Source organism: Microcaecilia unicolor, chromosome 2 (genome assembly GCF_901765095.1).
Source record: "Microcaecilia unicolor chromosome 2, aMicUni1.1, whole genome shotgun sequence".
Taxonomy (NCBI): domain Eukaryota; kingdom Metazoa; phylum Chordata; class Amphibia; order Gymnophiona; family Siphonopidae; genus Microcaecilia; species Microcaecilia unicolor.
This window is the reverse complement of record NC_044032.1, coordinates 502,553,431-502,574,257: the sequence shown is the minus strand read 5'-3', so window position 1 is coordinate 502,574,257 and position 20,827 is coordinate 502,553,431. Positions and strand designations below refer to the sequence as shown.

At 42.8% G+C, this 20,827-nt stretch overlaps 1 protein-coding gene across 2 annotated transcripts in view; it reads right to left on the bottom strand.

The window, feature by feature from the left end:
• CRMP1 (collapsin response mediator protein 1) overlaps positions 1-20,827 on the bottom strand; it is a 118,764-nt gene that overhangs the window by 94,645 nt on the left and 3,292 nt on the right. Inside the window, exon 2 of one of the 2 annotated variants that reach the window (XM_030192594.1) lies at positions 125-133. The exons of the other annotated variant lie outside the window; for it this stretch is intronic. Coding sequence (XP_030048454.1) covers positions 125-133 — 9 coding nt within the window. The remainder of the gene's footprint in view (positions 1-124; positions 134-20,827) is intronic. 2 annotated transcript variants of the gene reach the window in all.

The window sequence follows — 20,827 nt, the reverse complement described above, 5'->3', positions numbered from 1 at the left end:
ATTGCACATAAAACAGAATGTGTGCATACTGTGGGTTGAGCACGTGATTCACCTTTTTTTCATTTTGGTCAATCGCAGCGGGCAGCAGCGGTTGGCAGCAATCAGGCAGCCTGCTTGCGCCAACCTGATCCTTCTATCTGATGTTTCCCACCTATACGGAAGCAGGAAGTTACTTCAGAAAAAAGACTTAGGGGTTGGCGCTAGCAAGCTATCTGAATTGCTGCCCACTGCTGCAAACCACTGCAGAAGAAATATTCTGGGTCGCTAGCTAAGGACAGGACCCCAAAATACTAGGACTAGGGGGTATGCAATGAAGCTACAAAGTAGTAAATTTAAAACAAATCAGAGAAAATATTTCTTCTCTCAATGTGTGTTTAAACTCTGGAATTCATTGCCAGAGAATGTGGTAAAAGCAGTTAGCATAACAGGGTTGTAACGTTTCCTTCAATAAAAATATTAAAAAAAAAAAAAAGGTTTGGATGTCTTCCTAAAAGAAAAGTAAAAGAAAAGTCCATAAGCCATTATGAAGAAGGACCTGGGAAAAATCCACTGCTTATTTGTAGGATAAGCAATATAAAATGTATTGTGTTGTTTTGGGATCTTGCCAGGTACTTGTAACCTGGACTGGTAACTGTTGGAAAGAGAATGCTGGGCTTGAAGGACCTTTGGTCTGTCCCAGTATGGAAACACTTATGTTCTTATGTTCAAATTAGGAACAAATACACAGACAAAAAATGAAACAGAACTCCCAGCTACCAAAAAAACACCATTGCTTTGACATAACGGTGTGGAGGGGCATTTTCAATATGATGTCTAAGTCTGATTTGGGATGTTTTGTGAAAAATAAAATCCAAAAATCAAGTGATAAATAGAGCAATTTTCAAACCAGAAAAAGTCTTATTTTTTTTTGTTTTGAGAATCGGCATTTTCGTGCTCAGTGCTTCTTTCTTTAGGTACCATTTTCGAAAATAAACCTCATCCTAGGGTAAAAATGCACAAAAACCAACCAATGGGATATCTGGGGACTGGCTAAACAGACATCCCAGCAGAGCAGTGGGGAAGCCTAGGTGCACTGCAGTGCACGTCACATAAAAGTTCCCAGGTACAACTTTCACTTTAACCCCCTTATATTGTATTGTGAGCCTTCCAGGAACCGAAGAAAATCAACTGTACCTCACTGTGCACCACTATAATAGCCCTGAAGCCTGCATGTGTCACCTATATGTAGGTACAGAAAGTATTTAGTGTTTTTTAGAGGGCTTACACTTTCCACTACAAGTGTACCAGTTAGAGTGAGATATGGCCCTGGGTCCCTTTCTCTACCGTCCACCAGCCTACTCCTGGGACCAGCTTGCTGCTCTAATAAGAACAACCATCATATCAGAAGCTGTCATAGAACCTGGAATGTACTGTCACTGTCACATTTTTGGGGCTGGGAGGGACTCAGTAACCACTAGGGGATTAAGCAGGGTAATGCTTTAATCTCTCCAGTGGTCATCTAGTCGTCTGGTCATTCAGGGCACCTTTTTGTATTTTAGTTGGGTTTGAAACAGGTCTAGACAAAATTATCTCAATTTTTGCCCCAGAAATTTTGGTTTTGTTCCATTATGGCAGAATGCCCAAGTTCCGCCCAAAACACACCCCTAAAATGCCCCATTGAAATTTGGATGAACTGCAGAGAAAAACTTCTCAACATCAACCTTCCAGGACAATTCTGTAAAAACTACATAATTGGACATCACTAAGGAGATTTTACAACCAGCTGCATAAGTCAATGCAAAACGTGGAGGGCATAATTGAAAGAGGCGCCCAAGTTTTCCTGAGGGCATCCTCGCAGGAGGTCCCCGCGAAGGGACGGTGAAACCCGTATTATTGAAACAAGATGGGCGTCCATCTTTCATTTTGATAATACGGTTGTGGACGCTCAAATCTCAACATTTAGGTTGTCCTTAGAAATGGTCGTCCCCGGTTTTCGGCGATAATGGAAACCGAGGACACCCATCTCAGAAACTACCAAATCCAAGCCATTTGGTCGTGGAAGGAGCCAGCATTCCTAGTGCACTGGTCCCCCTCACATGCCAGGACACCAACCGGGCACCCTAGGGGGCACTGCAGTGGACTTCATAAATTGCTCCCAAGTGCACAACTCCCTTACCTTATGTGCTGAGCCCCCCAACCCCCCCCCCCAAAACCCACTCCCCACAACTGTACACCACTACCATAGCCCTAAGGGGTGAAGGGGGGCACCTACATGTGGGTACAGTGGGTTTGTGGTGGGTTTTGAAGGGCTCACATTTACCACAAGTGAGTGTAACAGGTAGGGGGGGATGGGCCTGGGTCTGCCTGCCTGAAGTGCAGTGCAGTACCCACTAAAACTGCTCCAGGGACCTGCATACTGCTGTGATGGACCTGCGTATGACATTTGAGGCTGGCATAGAGGCTGGCACAAAATATTTTTAAAGATTTTTTTGAGGGTGGGAGGGGTTAGTGACCACTGGGGGAGTAAGGGGAAGTCATCCCCGATTCCCTCCAGTGGTCATCTGGTCAGTTCGGGCACCTTTTTGAGGCTTGGTCACAAGAAAAAATGGACCAAGTAAAGTCGGCCAAGTGTTCGTCAAGGTCGTTCTTTTTTCCATTATCGGCTGAGGACGCCCATTTGTTAAGCACGCCCCCGTCCCGCCTTCGCTACACTTCCGACACGCCCCCGGGAACTTTGGTTGTCCCCACAATGGAAAGCAGTTGAGGATGCCCAAAATCAACTTTCGATTATGCCAATTTGGGCGACCCTGAGAGAAGGACGCCTGTCTTCCAATTTGTGTCGAAAGATGGGTGTCCTTCTCTTTCGAAAATAAGCCTGACAGTCATATTAAATAGAGAAAGATTGTGTATACTTTCTCTTCTAAAGTTGTGTAACCAGCAATGGAGGGAACTCATGTATACGTATGCTGCACTGTAGGATAGATAGATAGATAGATAGATAGATAGATAGATAGATAGATAGATAGATAGAATGTAGGTATCTACAGAGAATGATCCTACATATACATTTATATGTGTATAAAGTAGGTTTTTCTGGAGAAGAAGATGAATGCAGAGTATATATGCAGAACCAAGTAGACAAATGTGTGTGAATTTTTACCTGCTACAGTGCAGCATACATATACATGAATACCCTCCATTGCTGGTTGCACATATAAGTAACAACTTTAGAAGCGAAAGTATACAGAATCTTTCCCTTTTTAATATGACCATGTTTTGTACATATACCATCCACATTGACTTATGCAGCTGGCTGTAAACTTTCCTCAGTGATGTCCAATTATATATGCAAGATTTGCAATAGCCCACATTCTACATGCAAAAAATGAGTTTTACATGTAGAAAGACTTTCTAAAATTTCCCTTTATGCTTTTTGACTATGAAACTTTATAACTTTATATATATATTAAAACAAAGTTCATCAGACACCCAAACTCATATGATTTATATATTTCTAAAAAGCTTCAGAAAAGGCGCCTGGGATTAAACTCTCTGTGCCTTATATTTCTATTGTAGGAAAATCTTCTAAAATATTTTACTAACCAAAAATACATATTTGAAACCTGCACTTTGTGTAAAGAATTTCTCATATACACACACAAGAGCATTTGCCAAAAGACAGTTATATTGGGAAATGAGGTATTTGAAAACTGTCACCCTCCCTGCAGGTAAGGTATGTAGCAATGGTTCTTTGAGTTTATATGGATGTCAGAATTTAGGAGTCGTTTTACCAAGCTGCAGGAAAAAAAACCCTGGGGTAGTGGCGGGGGGCACTTTTCCCGCATGCCAGGGCCCTTTTTACCGCAGTGGGTAAAAAGCTCCCCTAAAAAATGGCCACACGGTAAGATAACTCTTACCACATGGCAATAAGGTGAAGAGCACTTACCACCAATCATTGAGGTGGCAGTATGGGCACGATACCACTGGGTTTTAATTTTTTCCCTAGAAATGGTGCGCGTGACCTGGAACTACCGCCAGTGGCCACACCGGGCTGGTGGTAGTCCTGGAATAGTGTGCGGTAAGCCCATGTTGCACTTGCCGCCACTTTGTAAAAGGGCCCCTTAGGGCCCTGTTTACTAAGTCACACTATAGGCACACTAGGGGCCATTTTACTAAACCACGGTAGGCCCTACGCATGTGCACTGTGCGCCCAAATGAGACTCCTTCCAGGCCAGCATGCCCTCCTGGTGGTAATTTCATATTTGACATTCGCCCATAATGTGTGGATGAAGTATTTATTTATTTCCTCCTACGCGCACCGCTTCTGGTGGTAATCGGCACTTGGCGTGCGCTGACCAGTCACCCCACGTGTAGCACGTGAGCCTTTACTGCTAGATCAATGGGTGGCATTAAGGGCTCAGGTCAGTTTTGGGCATGCACCGGTTTCATTTTTACCACAGGCCCTTTTCCCATCCCATTAAAAAAAGTCCTTTTTTGCAGATGCGGTAAAAATTGGCCTGGCGCGCGCCTATATGCACCTACACTGCCGCAGGCCACTTTTAACCACAGCTAAGTAAAAGGACCCCACTAGTGTTTTTAGTGCGCACTAATACTAGAGACACCCATAGGAATATATGAGTGTCTCAAGCGTTTAGCATGCGCTAATTTTAGTGTGTGCTAAAAATGCTAGCACACCTTAGTAAACAGGGCCCTTATTGTTTTGCTTTGACAGCTACTATCCTTTGCCCTCCCCAGAAGCTGTTGCCTTAGGCAATAGCCTGGTTTCCCTAATAGTTAAACCAGCCCTGTTCCAAGGACCAGCAAGAAAGATGCTGTAAAGTACATGATATTTTGAAAACTCGTACGTTCCTTCTTCTTGGGGCATTTGATATTAGGAAGATACCTGTGAGTTTTTGAATGTTCATATCCTATAACACTTTTCTTGTCAGTCCTTAATTTACAAAGATTTCTGTTTTCTCCAGAACCAATATGTCTAGAGGCTTATGCCTCTAGAGGTTCTCTGTCAATCTTCTGCCAGCAGAGGAAATTGGGCTTATCCTTCCAGTTGGGTTATGTAGAGGCTGAAGGGCTAGAAAGCTTTAATTTGAATTACTACACGGTGACTAAAATGAAACCCCTAGTTTTTGTCATCTAGTTTTGTTGTTTAGCAGTGTAATTTAAGATAATTTTGGTAATTTGTTCCAAAATAAATATCCAGCAACATTTTGCATAACTGATCACCAGAATAAATTATCCAAATTTGCTTAAATTAAGCTGTTAAACTATAAGGTTAGATGACAAAATCTAGGGAGTTCCCTTTTTTTCAATCACCATGTAAACACCATCGATTACATGGCTCTTGTGAAATACTTTGGAAGATTATGAAGGTAATTGTAGAAGGCTTGTATGGCTTTTGCTTTTATACATGCAAAATCTCTACCCATATAAAATAGCGATTTTAGAAATGCTATTTACACTTATAAAAACTGCAGTATGGGCAGTGTGGAAAGAAGCATGTTTTGGGTATAATCCCCCAGATTCTATAAACGGTGACTAAAGTTCCACATACATATTAACAAACATAGGCAATTTGCATGTGGAACTTAATTGGTTAACAAGCCAATCAGCACTGATAATTAGATGTTAACAAGTAATCATCAGCTTGCTCTAGGATTGGTAGCATGGAATGTTGCTACTATTTGGGTTTCTACCAGGTACTTGTGAGCTGGATTGGCTACTGTTGGAAGCAGGATATTGGGCTAGATGGACCATTGATCTGACCCAGTATGGCTATTCTTATGTACTAATTGGGACTAATTAGGATTTACACATATAACCCGCTAAGCATATTCTATAAAGTGATGTATGTAAATCAGATCGTGTGGATCTCATAAGGGGGGTATTTATTTATTTATTTAACACATTTATACCCCACATTTTCCCACATAGTTGCAGGCTCAATGTGGCTTACACAATACAAATACAATATAAAGTAGAAGCATAAAGTAACAGAAGTAAAAAGCAACAGTGAAATAAGGAGGGGTGGTGATAAAAGGGTAATACAGTCGCTTATAGTAGGACGTTAATTTGGATCCAAAAGATAGGCTTTTATAAATAAATGACTTCCTGAAAATAAGATGGTTGTGAATAGATTTCAAAGTTTTAGGCAGGGCGTTCCATAGTTGTGTACTGATGTAAGAAATGCTGGAAGCATAAGTAGATTTGTAACTAAGTCCATTGCAGTCTGGATAGTGTAGGTTTAAGTAAGTTCGGGATTGACTGGTGCTGTTTCTGGGTGGTAAATTTATTTCCATGTCCATGGAAGGGGCATGGGCAGGACATGGGTATTCTGAAAATGTACATGCACTGTTACAGAATACGTCAGATCCGTACCAAAATAAGACATGGGTATTTACACCATGTTTCAGTTGGAATAAATGGCTGTGCCTAAATTTTAGTCTCCGGGATGACCACTACATGTATTCTGTAAACTGTGCCTAACATTAGGTGAGTTTTATAGAATAGTGCTATGTGTGGGATTTTTGGTGTCATAAGAACATAAGCACTGCCATACTCAGAAAAGACCAAGGGTCCATCAAGCCCAGCATCCTGTCTCCGACAGCGGCCAATCCAGGCTTCAAGATCCCGGCAACCCCCCCCCCCCCCCCCCAAAAAAAAAAAAAATTAATAATGTTCAATGGACTTTTCCCTCAGGAATCTGTCCAAACCCCCTTTAAACTCCGTAAGGCCAGCTGCTGTCACTACATTTTCCGGCAACGAGTTCCAGAGTCCAACTACACGCTGAGTAAAGAAAAACTTTCTCCTGTTTGTTTTAAATCTACCATATTCTAGCTTCATCTTGTGTCCCCTGGTTCTATTGTTGTTTGAAAGTGTAAACAAACGCTTCACATCTGTCCGCTCTACTCAATTTTTTTCAGCGCCATATAGAGAATCTAGCCCATTATTGGTGAGCCAGGAAGGCATGAGAGTGTGTCTTATTTTACAATGGCAACATGGATTCTTTTGAAAATGTGATGCTGTGAGCAGAGCAGGACTGGTTCTGAGCTATTTTTGGGCCCCGTGTTCTATACCCACCCGCTGCTAACAAAACAATGGGAATCCCTTCAAATAAATCATTTGGATGGTGCGGGCGCAGCTACTGAATGGACGAGTTTATAAGGAGGACTTCTGTAGATATGTTGGCTAAACAACAGAGAAAAGGTAAAGACAACAGCAAACCATATGATGACAAGATGGTGGAAAGTGCTGCACCGGGCCCATCTGCAGAATTAGCAGAGGTTTTGATGATAGACTTATCGCATGCTGTGGTAAAGCACAAAAGAAGAGAAGGAAAATCCCCACAAATGGAACAAACCAAAGATGGAGCAAAGAGTGAAGAACAGGAACCAGATTATTCTTTATTGCCAGCATCAATGTATCTGGTGAACCTGACACAGTTGTGTTGTGGCATAAAAATGCCTGTGTCAAGGATCAACAGAATATCTTATAGTCAAATGACAGTAGCATCAATCAATTACTGGTTCTGATTATATATTACACTCCTTGGAGAATGACATAAAAGTAGCAATACAAGTGAAGATGCTAATTTCACCACTTAAACAGAACGCATTGCTCGTAACTGTGATCTATGACTGGAGCCCAAATTTCGTCGCGATCTGTTTGCCAAATTATAAGTTTTCTCAATAACCTGTATTTTTTGGATATACCAAAAGCGATTGCAGAGTACAGACTGGCAGAAGTATTGATGCTGTGGCTTGCTCAGGAATTTATCATCAGTACAAACAATGGCCCCCTCCTCATTGAACAGGCACATTACTTCAGGCCATGGCATGATATGAACAATGTGTGCTTATTGTACATTTTTTTTTGAATTATGCACAGAAATGAACTGTGGTGCAAACATAGGGAAAATGGGATGTAGCTTATGAAGGACACCCTACATCAAGATTTCTCTGCCACACTGACCACCAAGTGGTCAATGTTCAGCTCCATTTGTGCATAGCTGGTGGTTAACAAATGTGTTTCACTCTGCAAATAGCTGAGTGTGCTTTGTACGCACTGTGCTGGGAAGTGGACTTCCTATACAAATGTGGAGGCTGCAAGAGTATTGATTAATCTAAATAAATAATAAATAATCAGGTTTATGTGGTGAAGGATGAGATCAGAAATGAGGAAGAGCACATAGTGCACACCCTCTGTTTTAATGAAGGACAAGCCTGTTTCATATTGCACCATGTACACTGTTTTGGAATATTGACAACTGGACAGTGATATGGTGAACCCATTGATTCTTTACTCCACAAAGCTCAGACTGTCCTTCCTAAATAGGTTGCTGTCTGCTTATTCGTCACAGGGTCTGCGGAATGCTCCACAGCACCAAGATGAACATTCAAAGGCTTATATTTTAGTCACATGTGCATGTGTTTGAATGCTTGTGTGGGAAGATACAGTAAAAGCAGATAGAGAGTGTATGGGAAGAGTGCACATGCAATCTGAATTTTGGCATAGAAGGGACTGGATTTAATTGGAATGTTATATGATGGAAAAGATGAGTTGTTCAGACCCATAGAGGGGCATAATCGAAACGGACACCCAAGTTTTGTTGAGGACGTCCTCACAAAATGTCCCGATGGAGGGGGTGGGGAAACCCGTATTATCGAAAAAATGGACGTCCATCTTTCATTTCGATAATACGGTTGGGGACGCCCAAATCTTGAAATTTAGGTTATCCTTGGTTATCCCTAGACTTGGTCATTTCTGATTTTCGGCGATAATGGAAACCAAGGACGCCCATCTCAGAAACGACCAAATGCAAGCCCTTTGGTCATGGGAGGAGCCAGCATTTCTAGTGCACTGGTCCCCCTGACATGCCAGGACACCAATCGGGCACCCTAGGGGGCACTGCAGTGGACTTCATAAATTGCTCCCAGGTACATAGCTCCCTTACCTTGTGTGCTGAGTTCCCCAATCCCCCTAAAACCCACTACCATAGTCCTTACAGGTGAAGGGGGGCACCTAGATGTGGGTACAGTGGGTTTCTGGTGGGTTTTGGAGGGCTCGCTGTTTTCTCCACAAACGTAACAGGTAGGGGGGTATGGGCCTGGGTCCGCCTGCCTGAAGTACACTGCACCCACTAAAACTGCTCTAGGGACCTGCATACTGCTGTCATGGACCTAAGTATGGCATCTGAGGCTGGCATAGAGGCTGGCAATCAATATTTTTAAAGATATTTTTTGAGGGTGGGAGGGGGTTAGTGACCACTGGGGGAGTAAGGGGAGGTCATCCCTGATTCTCTCCGGTGGTCATCTGGTCAGTTCGGGCACCTTTTTGAGGCTTGGTCGTAAGAAAAACATGACCAGGTAAAGTCGTCCAAGTGCTCGTCAGGGACGCCCCCTTTTTTTCCATTATGGGTCGAGGACATCCATATGTTAGGCACGCCCAAGTCTCGTCTTCGCTACGCCTCTGATACGCCCCCTTGAACTTTGGCCATCCCTGTGACGGAAAGTAGTTGGGGACACCCAAAATCGGCTTTCAATTATACCGATTTGGACGACCCTGTGAGAAGGATGCCCATCTTCCGATTTGTGTCGAAAGATGGGCATCCTTCTCTTTCAAAAATGAGCCTGACTGGCATCAAGACTGACCCTTTGTACACATACCCAGGTGAGTCTGATTTGGGATGATTTAAAAAATATGGATATTGACATTTACACTTGTTCCAAGGTAGTTGGAAGTGTCAGCTAACTGCTTCTTTGGACCTGGGGTTTGCACCATGTTTGAGAAGGCACTTGTGCTTCCCTCTCTGGTGCTCGGCATCTCAATAATTCACTAAAGAGAGAGGTTGAATGACAGGTACATGACAGAGGTTTCACACAGCTGTTTGACATGGATAGTTTGGATATTTTCCTAAAACAAAGTGCATAAACCATTATTAAGATGGACTTGGATTTTGCCAGGTACTTGTGACCTGGATTGGCCACTGTTGGAAACAGGATACAGGGCTTGATGGACATTTGGTCTGTCCCAATATGGCAATGTTTATGTTCTTATATCATGTCTCCTCCTGCCTCTACTTCCATCTGACAGTGTAGTATGCCATGCCGATGACTGTATACATGCCTCATGAAATGGATAAATGTGATTGCCAACTCACATTGAACCTTGCAAAGAAGATGGAGTACAGGAGGTAGCCTTGTGGTTAGAACAGTTGACATCATTCATGGGTGGCTGGTTCAAATCCCAGCACTAGAGCATATGACCCCGAGCTGTTCACCTGACCTGCTTGCATTTTGCACTCCCCCCCCCCCCCCCTTCCAGGGAAGTCCACTTGACCTTCTTGTATTTTGCACTTCCCTCCCCGGGGAGACAATCTTCCCCATTGTAAGAGGCACAGCTATGCAGGAATGGAGATAAGCCTAGTGGTTAAAACAGTTGACTAATCATTCTGCAGTGGTTAGTTCAGCTCCCAGCTCTCCCTGCACTACCCCAGGGAGAGCTAACCAATAAAATCAGGAACATAACTTGTGCATAGTACCCTGCTTGCTTTTTATACTTACATCTCTGGGGAAGGAGAATTGGGAATTATATGAGTCAATCTCTTCCAGGCCCTCCTGTATCTCAGGTAGGATCTCTTATGGTGTGGGAGGATGAAGTATCTTTTGTTCCCCTTCCATACAAAACAGCCTTGCTAAAAGCAAGGTGTCCTCCTGAGAAAAATTAGGCTGCTGACATCTGGACACCATTTTTCTCACTGCCCCCCCCCCCCCCCCCCCCATGTAACATCATGACATCATTATACGGCAATGTCACATCAGCGCTGACAGATCAGCACCGATATTTCAGCATTCTATAAAGGGCACCGAAATGTAGGTGGATTCTATAAACTGATTAGTCATATTCTGTAAACAGCTTCAAAATTTAAGCAGGTTCTGCAAAATATAGAACTGACACTAAGTGCAAATCTGTAAAAGATGTGCAGCCTTTATAGAATTACACTTGGTGCCTGTGCTTTTCTGTGCTGATTTTTCAGTGCTGTTTATTTATTTATTTTTGTTTATAAAATTTATATCCCGCCTAAGCCTAAACTATAGCCTTATAAGGAACTATAGCCTTATAAGTGTACTCTAAATGCTAGTTTATTCACATTTAAACTCAGAATAATGCTTCTGAAATAAGCACCATAGTTTCCTGGCTACTAAATTTTATGATGTCCCTGAGTTTAACCTGTAATATTAACTGAAATAGAGGCTAAACCAGTATTATACTGGATCCTACAGAAGCCTTTGCCTCATGGTACACAGGTTTTCTTAAAAGTGTTTTTTTACAAATGTAATGGAAACCTCGGGCCATTACAGTTTGCTTTTAAGTAAGTGCATTTTATTTATCAGTTTCATTGCCTTATATTTTATTCATTAAAAGGGATGCTGCCACACACAGTGCAGTCATAACATGATGACTCAATAGGTTAATTCATTAATAGAGCAAACATTCATTTTACTTCTGGGACACAGATTAATGGAACCCAGCATGTTTAATCCTTGCTTGTATAAAGCACTACTATAGAAATCCAAAATCTAAGAAAGCTTTTAGAATACTTTCTACTTTTAAGTACAGTAAATTCTAGTATTAATTTAGTTGGGCTTCACTCTTGAAATTATAAATGTTGACAGTGCAGTAGTAAATAGAAATGAACTTCCCAGCTTAGTGAATGGATCCTAACAAGATTAATCCTAAATAATGAAACTCTGAAGAGGAGGAAGAGGAAGAGGGAAAAGAAATAACCACCATCCTGTAGTGTTATTGGACTTATAAATCCATGGGGTCAAGGAACACATGTACTCAAACTATGTATGAAAATGTGCAATTTGTGTACACTGCTAATATTTGAATGGAAGCAGGTGAGAAGAGGCTGTGCAGGAGGTAAAGCTCTAGTGGAAGAGTGATTAGAGAACCAGGGATCCTGCATCTCCCATTGACACTACTGGTGATCTTGGACAAGTCACTTCATCCTCCATAGACTCAAGTACAAAACTTAAGATTGTGAGTGCTCTCGGGCATGATCATATGTACTTTATCTGGGTAAACTCACTATGAGCTCAGATTTGGGAAGCCAAGTAATTTAATCAAGGGAATCCCAATCTCAACACAATGCTGGTTGGAAAGGCATTAGTAGTATTTTTTCAGTTGTCCAGTCTGAAATGCCATTGAACAAGCACCACTTTTGGTAGCCTACATTTTTCTACAATACCTTGGTAGAACATGTAACTCATTTTGCTCCAAAGTTAAAATTGCAAAGGTTTGACAACTGGCAGTTGACAGTTCATAATCTATCAGGAAGATTTTTTTTGTAGCAACATCAAACTCATGAACTTGACTTCAAAGTAGTTTCAACTTTGATAACCTGTAAATTATAATAAACCTAATCTCCCCCGGATTCTATAAAGTTGGGTATCCAAATTTACAACTAGAATACAAATTTGGGTGCACAAGTTATAGAATAGTGCACCCAACTTAATTGTTAAATTAGGCACTAATTACCATTACATACCAATAATAGTCCATAAGTGCCATTAATTGGTGCTAATTTGGCTCTAATTTGCATGTGACACATGGATCTGTATGCTATTTATGTGCGTTCTCTACATTTTTATCTGATCTTGTTTTATGGGTTCTCTATACATACAAATAATAATTATTATTATGTTTTAAGTAAATGTTCATGACTTTTCTAAGTATAATTTTTAGTGATGCTACTCTCTCAATGTATTTTATGTTTTATCACCATTATGTTTTCTATAATCAATATTATTAGTTTTTCAACATTAATATTATTATTATTGTTAGTTATTTAAATGTTTGAATTATTGATGATTTTTTTATTTATATATGTTTTTATATGTCTCACCGTTAGACCCCTGAGGCAGGCGTTGTTTAACGCTGAAACACGGTCTGTGTCGGGTCACCTGTCAATAAAGAACTCCTGTTGTCCCAGTCTTGAAGGCCCAGTGTTGCTTTTTTTGTTTGTACACTTTCTATGTATGCTGTATTACCCTCTCTATTTGTATTGCACTCATGTGACACATAGGACCAGATTCTATAAATGGCGCTGAAAATTCAGCACTGACAAAATTTGGCATTCAATGTTATTCTATAAAGAACACTTTGAGATGAGCATTGTAGAATAGCACTGAGAACTGAATTCGGCACTCAACTCTGGGCATGAGGACTTACACCAGCTAAAACCTGGTGTAAATCCTGGCAGGCAAATTGGGCACCGATCCCCGCTATTCTATAACAATGTGCACATCTTTTATGAACGCCCCTGACCCACCCAAGGCCATGTCCCCTTTTGATTTGCACGTAATCCAATTTAGGTACTCGTTGTTACAGAATAGTGTGTAGCCAGATCGGCCCCAAATCATAATTAATGCCAATTAAGTACTTGTTAGCTCCGTTTCCATTTTCTATTTCAATTTACTTAGTCTTGTATCCCACATTATCCAAATCGACTTCAGTTCTATGTAGCTTACATTATAACAGGACTAGTTAACATGGTTTACCGGCTGCACATATTTATAGCAGGGACATGTTTATCCACTCTTACCCTAGCCAAGATAATATTCAAGCACCTTTCTGACCTCATTTGCAGCTCTCGTTAACTAGTCCCTTATTTTCTTACTCCTTTTGCTCTAGCTTATCTATCTATATGTTCCATCTTTGCTTATACCCTATGCTGTCTATTAAAATGTTTTATAGTGTATTATGTTGGTATTGTAATGTAGCATACTATCAGGCTTATTTTCGAAACAGAAGGGTGCCCATCTTCAGGAGATGGGCGTCCTTCTCTCAGGGTCACCCAAATCGGCATAATCAAAAGCTGATTTTGGGCGCCCTCAACTGCTTTCCGTCGCAGGGACGACCAGAGTTCACGGGGGTGTGTCGGCAGGGTAGCGAAGGCGGGACCGGGGCGTGCTTAACAGACGGGCATCCTCTGATGATAATGGAAAAAAAAGGGTGTCCCTGACGAGCACTTGGCCAACTTTACTTGGTCCACTTTTTCTTGCGACCAAGCCTCAAAAAGGTGCCCGAACTGACCAGATGACCACCGGAGGGAATCAGGGATGACCTCCCCTTACTCCCCCAGTGGTCACCAACCCCTTCCCACCCCCCAAAAAAATTAAAATTCATTTTTTGCCAGCCTCTATGCCAGCCTCAAATGTCATACCCAGCTCCATGACAGAAGTATGCAGGTCCCTGGAGCAGTTTTAGTGGGTGCAGTGCACTTCAGGCAGGAGGACCTAGGTCCATCCCCCCTACCTGTTACACTTGTGGTGGTAAATGTGAGCCCTTCAAAACCCACCACAAACCCACATGTAGGTGCCCCCCCTTCACCCCTTAGGGCTATGGTAGTAGTGTACAGTTGTGGGGAGTGGGTTTTTTTTTTTGGGGGGGGGGGTTGGGGGGGCTCAGCACCCAAGGTAAGGGAGCTATGTACCTGGGAGCAATTTGTGAAGTCCACTGCAGTGCCCCTTAGGGTGCCTTGTTGGTTTGCTGGCATATGAGGGGGACCAGTGCACTACGAATGCTGGCTCCTCCCGTGACCAAATGGCTTGGATTTGGTCGTTTCTGAGATGGGCGTCCTTGGTTTCCATTATCGCCTACAACCGGGGACGACCATCTCTAGGGATGACCAACTCTAAGGTCAACCTAAATGTTGGGATTTGGGCGTCCTCGACCGTATTATCGAAACGAAAGATGGCCGCCCATCTTGTTTTGATAATTACAGGTTTCCCCGCCCCTTCACGAGGACGGCCCCAGGAAATCTTGGGCGCCCCGTTCGATTATGCCCCTCAATGCCATACTTTGTATTGCTGTGAATATTTTTACTGCTGTAATTGTCTATTGCTTATGTTTGACTTATTCTTGCTGTACACCGCCATGAGTGAATTCCTTCAAAAAGGCAGTAAATAAATCCTAGTAAATAAAAATAAATAAATAAGGAACTGCAATCAACAGATTTACAGTGTAACGAAGGACTTACTAGGATAACGAATCAAATCATTGGAGCCTATTAACTAAGGGCTCCTTTTACTAAGTGGCGGTAACCCAACACAGGCTTACCACTAGCTATACAGAAAGTACCGCTGGGCTACCGCAGCAGCCCGTCAGTACTTCCCACCCCTAGAGTGCCGTCATTTCCAGCACTACAAAAATTTATTGGGCATACCAAAAGCAATTGCAGAATACAAACTGGCAGAAGTATTGATGCTGTACCTTGCTCAGGAATTTATCATCATAAGTACATAAGAACTGCCATGCTGGGAAAAGACCAAAGGTCCATCAAGCCCAGCAATCCGTCTCTGACAGCGGCCAGTCCAGGCCCCAAGAACCTGGCAAAACCCCAAAATTTAATAACGATCAATGGACTTTTCCTTCAGGAATCTGTCCAGACCTCCTTTAAACTCAGCAAGGCCAGCTGCCATCCCTACCTTCTCCGGCAATGAGTTCCAGAGTCTAACTACACGCTGAGTAAAGAAAATCTTTCTCCAATTTGTTTTAAACCTACCACATTCTAATTTCATCTTGTGTCCCCTGGTTCTATTATTGTTAGAAAGCGTAAACAAACGCTTCAAATCTGTCTGCTCTACCCCACTCATTATTTTGTACACCTCTATCACATCACCCCTCAGCCGCCTCACAGTAATTGGGCAGTGCCGCATGCTGGCCGATTACTGCCAGACTGAAGCGGAAGCCTTTACCACCACCTCAATGGGTGGCAGTAAGGACTCCCCCTGGAATGGCCACACGGCAAGTGCTTTACTTGCTGCACGGCCATTTCCTGCAGGAAGGCGAGACTACCCAGAACCCGCAAACTTTTATTTTCACATGATCTGCCCAAAGGTGTTCCTAGGAGCACAGTTTGGGGGAAATTGGGGAGGGGTATGTTTATGTATTTTATGTAATATGCATGATAAATGTAGGATTGGTGGCTGCATATAGAACAAATACCATGCATTGATGATGGATTTTCTGTCAGTGTTTGCAGTATTGTGATTTTAAATTGTATTTGAAGTGAATTTGTTTCAACTGCTGGGTCTTAATAAAAAATAATGACATACATAAAATATGATTGAGCAGAATAGAGTACATGCAGATATTTACAACTTCTTCAGAGCAGGTATAAATTGGTGCCAGAGAATTTATATGCCACTGGGGGTCATTGCAGGAGGCAGTGGTGTTCCTTGGTCGGCTGCCACCCAGGGCGGATCGCGGCTGCGCACCCCTCCCCTGGGTGCAGGGTGGAGCATCATCTCCAAGCTTCCCCCTCTGGAGGCATTTTTCTTACCTACTGGGGTGCTGGGAGCAGCTGTGTGGCTGTTCCTGTGCCCCAGAACAGGAAATAATAGCAGATGGAACAGGGAGCCAACAGCCATGTGGCTGCTCCCTGCACCCCGCCTGCAGCATGCAACCCGTGGTGGACCACCCCCACTGTCCCATCCTTGGTACGCTGCTGGCAGAAGGCTAATTTATGAAGGCACGTGGAGGGGCATAATTGAATGGGGTCGGCCCCATAAGACGGCGTCGCGACCATATTATGGGAACAAGATGGCCGGCCATCTTTCGTTTCGATAATACAGTCGGGCCAGCTTTAGAGATGGCCGACTTTGGTTTTCAACAATAATGGAAACTAATGGCGGCCATCTCAAACCCAGCCAAATCCAAGCCCTTTGGTCGTGGGAGGAGCCAGCATTTGTAGTGCACCGGTCCCCCTGACATACCAGGACACCAACTGGGCACCCTAGGGGGCACTGCAGTGGACTTCAAAAATAGCTCCCAGGTGCATACCTTCCTTACCTTGTGTGCTGAGCCCCCCATATCCCCCCCAAAACCCATTCCCCACAACAGTACACCACTACCATAGCCCTTAGGGGTGAAGGGGGGCACCTACATGTGGGTACAGTGGGTTTTGGAGGGGGTTTGGATGGCTCCCATTTACCACCACAAGTGTAACAGGTAGGGGGGGATGGGCCTGGGTCCACCTGCCTGAAGTGCACTGCACCCACTAAAAACTGCTCCAGGGACCTGTATACTGCTGTGATGGAGCTGGGTAAGACATTTGAGGCTGGCAAAAAATGAATTTTAATTTTTTTGGGGGGTGGTTAAGGGGTTGGTGACCACTGGGGGAGTAAGGGGAGGTCATCCCCAATTTCCTCTGGTGGTCATCTGGTCATTTGGGGCACTTTTTGGAGGCTAAAAATAAATGGACCAAGTGAAGCTGGCCAAGTGCTCATCAGAGCTGGACTTCTTTTTTCCATTATTAGCCGAAGCCGGCCTTCTCGTAACCACACCCCCATCCCGCCTTCCATACCCTGCCAAAACACCCCCTTTAACTTTGGCCGGTGCTGCGACGGAAAGCAGTTGAAGCTGGCCAAAATTGGCTTTCGGTTATACTGATTTGGCCGGCTTCAGGAGATGGCCGGCCATCTCCCGATTTCTGTCGGAAGATGGCCTGCCTTCTCCTTCGAAAATAAGCAGGATTGTTGCCTTGTTTGCCTTTATAAAAGAGGCAACAATTGTTTTATGATACTGTTATGATACTGTTTGCTGCAACCACAGTCATGTGAAATTAATGAAAATGTTCCATTGTACATTTATGAGTAAATTTGTTGAATTATTTAAGAGGTAGGTGGAGAAGCTCTCACCTGCTAACTCCAAGAAGAGAAGGGCCTCTTTTACTAAACCGCTTCCTCTCATTTGCTGCTCACTTCAGTAAAAGAAGCTCTAAGCCTTGGCATATCAAAGGAGCATCTGACTATATTAAAGGTTTTGTTTTTCCTATGTTGTGTCTATGGGGAAACTGCATAGTTCATCTGTACCAAAATGTTACTGCACGCTGGTGCCTACTTTACTAAGGGGCTCATTTTGGAAAGAGAAAAATGTTGACAAAGTGGCATAAAGTAGCATTTGGAAGTTTTACTTGCCAAAACGTTCAAATTGCTATTTTCGAAACCTATTTTGCAAACGTTTGTCTATGCATTTCGTCTGCAGTGCATCCAAATCACAAGGGGGCATGTTGGGGGCAGAATTAGGGCATTCTTAATACTCGGATGTTTTTCTGCCATAATGGAACAAAACCAAAATGTCCAGGACTAAAACTAAGACATTTTGAGCTAGGCCTATTTCAATAATGACTAAGCCCCAAAAAAGTGCTCTAAATGACCAGATGGCCACTGGAGGAATAAAGAAATGACCCTCTTACTTCCCCAATAGCCACTGATCCCCTCTCAAACCCAAAGAAGAGAAATAGTACATACCACCCTCTATGACAGCTTCAGATGCTATGGCCAGTCCTATTAGAGCAGCAAGCAGGACCTGGAGTAGCCTAGTGGTCAGAGCAGTGCATTGTGGAGAAGGGGACCCAGGTCCATAACCCACTCTAGCTGTTACATGGGTGGTGGAGAGTGTGAGTTACAGGGATCTGTATTGGGATCAATGCTATGTAATATATTTATAAACAAATGATATGGAAATTGGAATGATGAGTGAGGTGATTAAATCTGCAGATGATACAAAACTATTCAACGTAGTTAAAACACGTGCGGACTGTGAAATATTGCAGGAAGACCTTAGGAAATTGGAAGATTGGGCATCCGAATGGCAGATGAAATTTCATGTGGACAACTGCAAGGAGATGCACATTGGAAACGTGGTTACCTGATGCTAGGGTCCACCATGGGGATCAGCACTCAAGAAAAAGATCTAGGTGTCGTTGTAGATAGTATGCTGAAATCTTCTGCTCAGTGTGAGGCGGCAGTCAAAAATAGCAAGCAGGATGCTAGTAATTATTAGGAAAGGGATGGTGAATCAGACCGAAAATACTATAATGCCGTTGTATCGCATTGTCTGGTTGCCATATCTCAAAAAATAGAGAGCAGAATTAGAAAAGGTTCAAAGAAGAGTGACCAAATGATAAAGGGGATGGAACTCCTCTAGTATGAGGAAAGGCTAAAGAGGTTAGGGCTCTTCAGCTTGGAAAAGAGACAGATGAGGGGAGAGATATGATTGAGGTCTACAAAATCCTGAGTGGTGTAGAACAAGTAGAAGTAAATTGATTTTTTGCTCATTCTAAAAGTACACAGACTAAGGGACGTTCGAGGAAGTTACATGGAAATACTTTTAAAACAAATAGGAGGAAATATTTTTTTCACTCAATGAATAGTTAAGCTCTAGAACTCTTTGCCAGAGGATGTAGTAACAGCAGTTAGCATATCTGGGTTTTAAAAAGGTTTGGACAAATTCCTGGAGCAAAAGCCCAGTCTTCTATCGAGACAGACATGGGAAATCAACTGCTTGCCCCAGGATTGGTAGCATAGAATGTTGCTGCTAATTGGGTTTCTGCCAGGTACTTGTGACCTGGCTTGGCCACTGATTGGAAAACAGGATACTGGACTAGATGGACCATTGGTCTGACCTAGTATTGTTTCTCTTATGTTCACCAAAAACTTACTATACCCACATATAGGTGACACCTGAGGCCATAAGGGCTATTGTAGTGGTATACAGTTGGGTAAAGTAGGTTTTTTTGTGGGTTTTGGAGGGCTCACCATACAATATAAGGGGGTAACAGTGAGATGTGTACCTGGGAGCTTTTAGGTGAAGTCCACTGCAGTGTCCCCTAAGGTGCCCCACTGCTCTGCTGGAATGTCGTATGGCCAGTCTACTAAGAATGCTGGCTCCGCCTATATCCCACTGGCTTGATTTCGGGTGTTTTTCACTTGGACATTTTTTTTTCAAAAATGGACCAAAAAGATAAATGCACAGAGCACAAAAACATCTAGCAAATGGCCTTAAAAAAAAGAAAGAAGAAACTTTGCTCTTTCGAAAATCACTGTATTCGCTGCTTGGATTCTGGATGTTTTGAGCAAAATGTCCAAAGTCAGACTTAGATGTCATATTGAAAATGCTACTTATAGTAACATAGTTTTTCTGAGGGCAGTTTACCCAGACTGATCACAGCACATTTTTCATTTCCTTCAGACGCAAGGGAATGTTAGCTCCCAAAAGCAATTCAAAAAACATATTAGGTAAACCCAAGGAAAAGTATCATTTTATAATTGTATGTTTATTGACCTTTCTTTCTATGTTTAGTAGTAAAACCTAGGATACATCTGACCCTCAATACCTATTCTTTATGCTTTAAAACTATAGTATGTCTGTTCCTTATCTACCCTGATAATGGCCTTTATAGGAACCAGTGTTTCAAATGGTAAGTAAAGACCTTTAACAACAACAGCAACAAAAAGATTATTTTCTCATATGTCTCCTTATTCATGCAACCTCGGATCTTTAATGTACCAATAACCTTCTGATTTCCCATATTATCGCAAGGATATTCAGCTCCTTACTTATAGATGGGGGAGGGGCGGGGAGGAGGGGGTGTTGTCTCTGTCATGGCGCTCAGTGCATCTTTTTTTCCCTTTTTTAACAATTCCTCGTTGAATTGTTCGTCTTTCAGGCCATCTGGTACCCCATTCTCTCCCGGCAAACAGGCGCTTACAAAAATAATTGCCTTCCTCTCGTCCTGATATCTTCCCCTGTAAAACAGCGACTAGAAATAGATACCACAACCTCTTTTGTTCTGCTCGAGCTCTTCAGCCTTTGGTTATGGCAATTCTGCCCCTCTTATGCACCTAATGGGTTTCATTTAAATCCACAGCAGAACACACACAGATCGGTCTAAATTGTAATCAACCATTTTCGCACAATCGGATTCCCTACAAAGGACAGGGCAGGAGAAGGAAGGAATCGTCTAATAAATCCTGCCGAT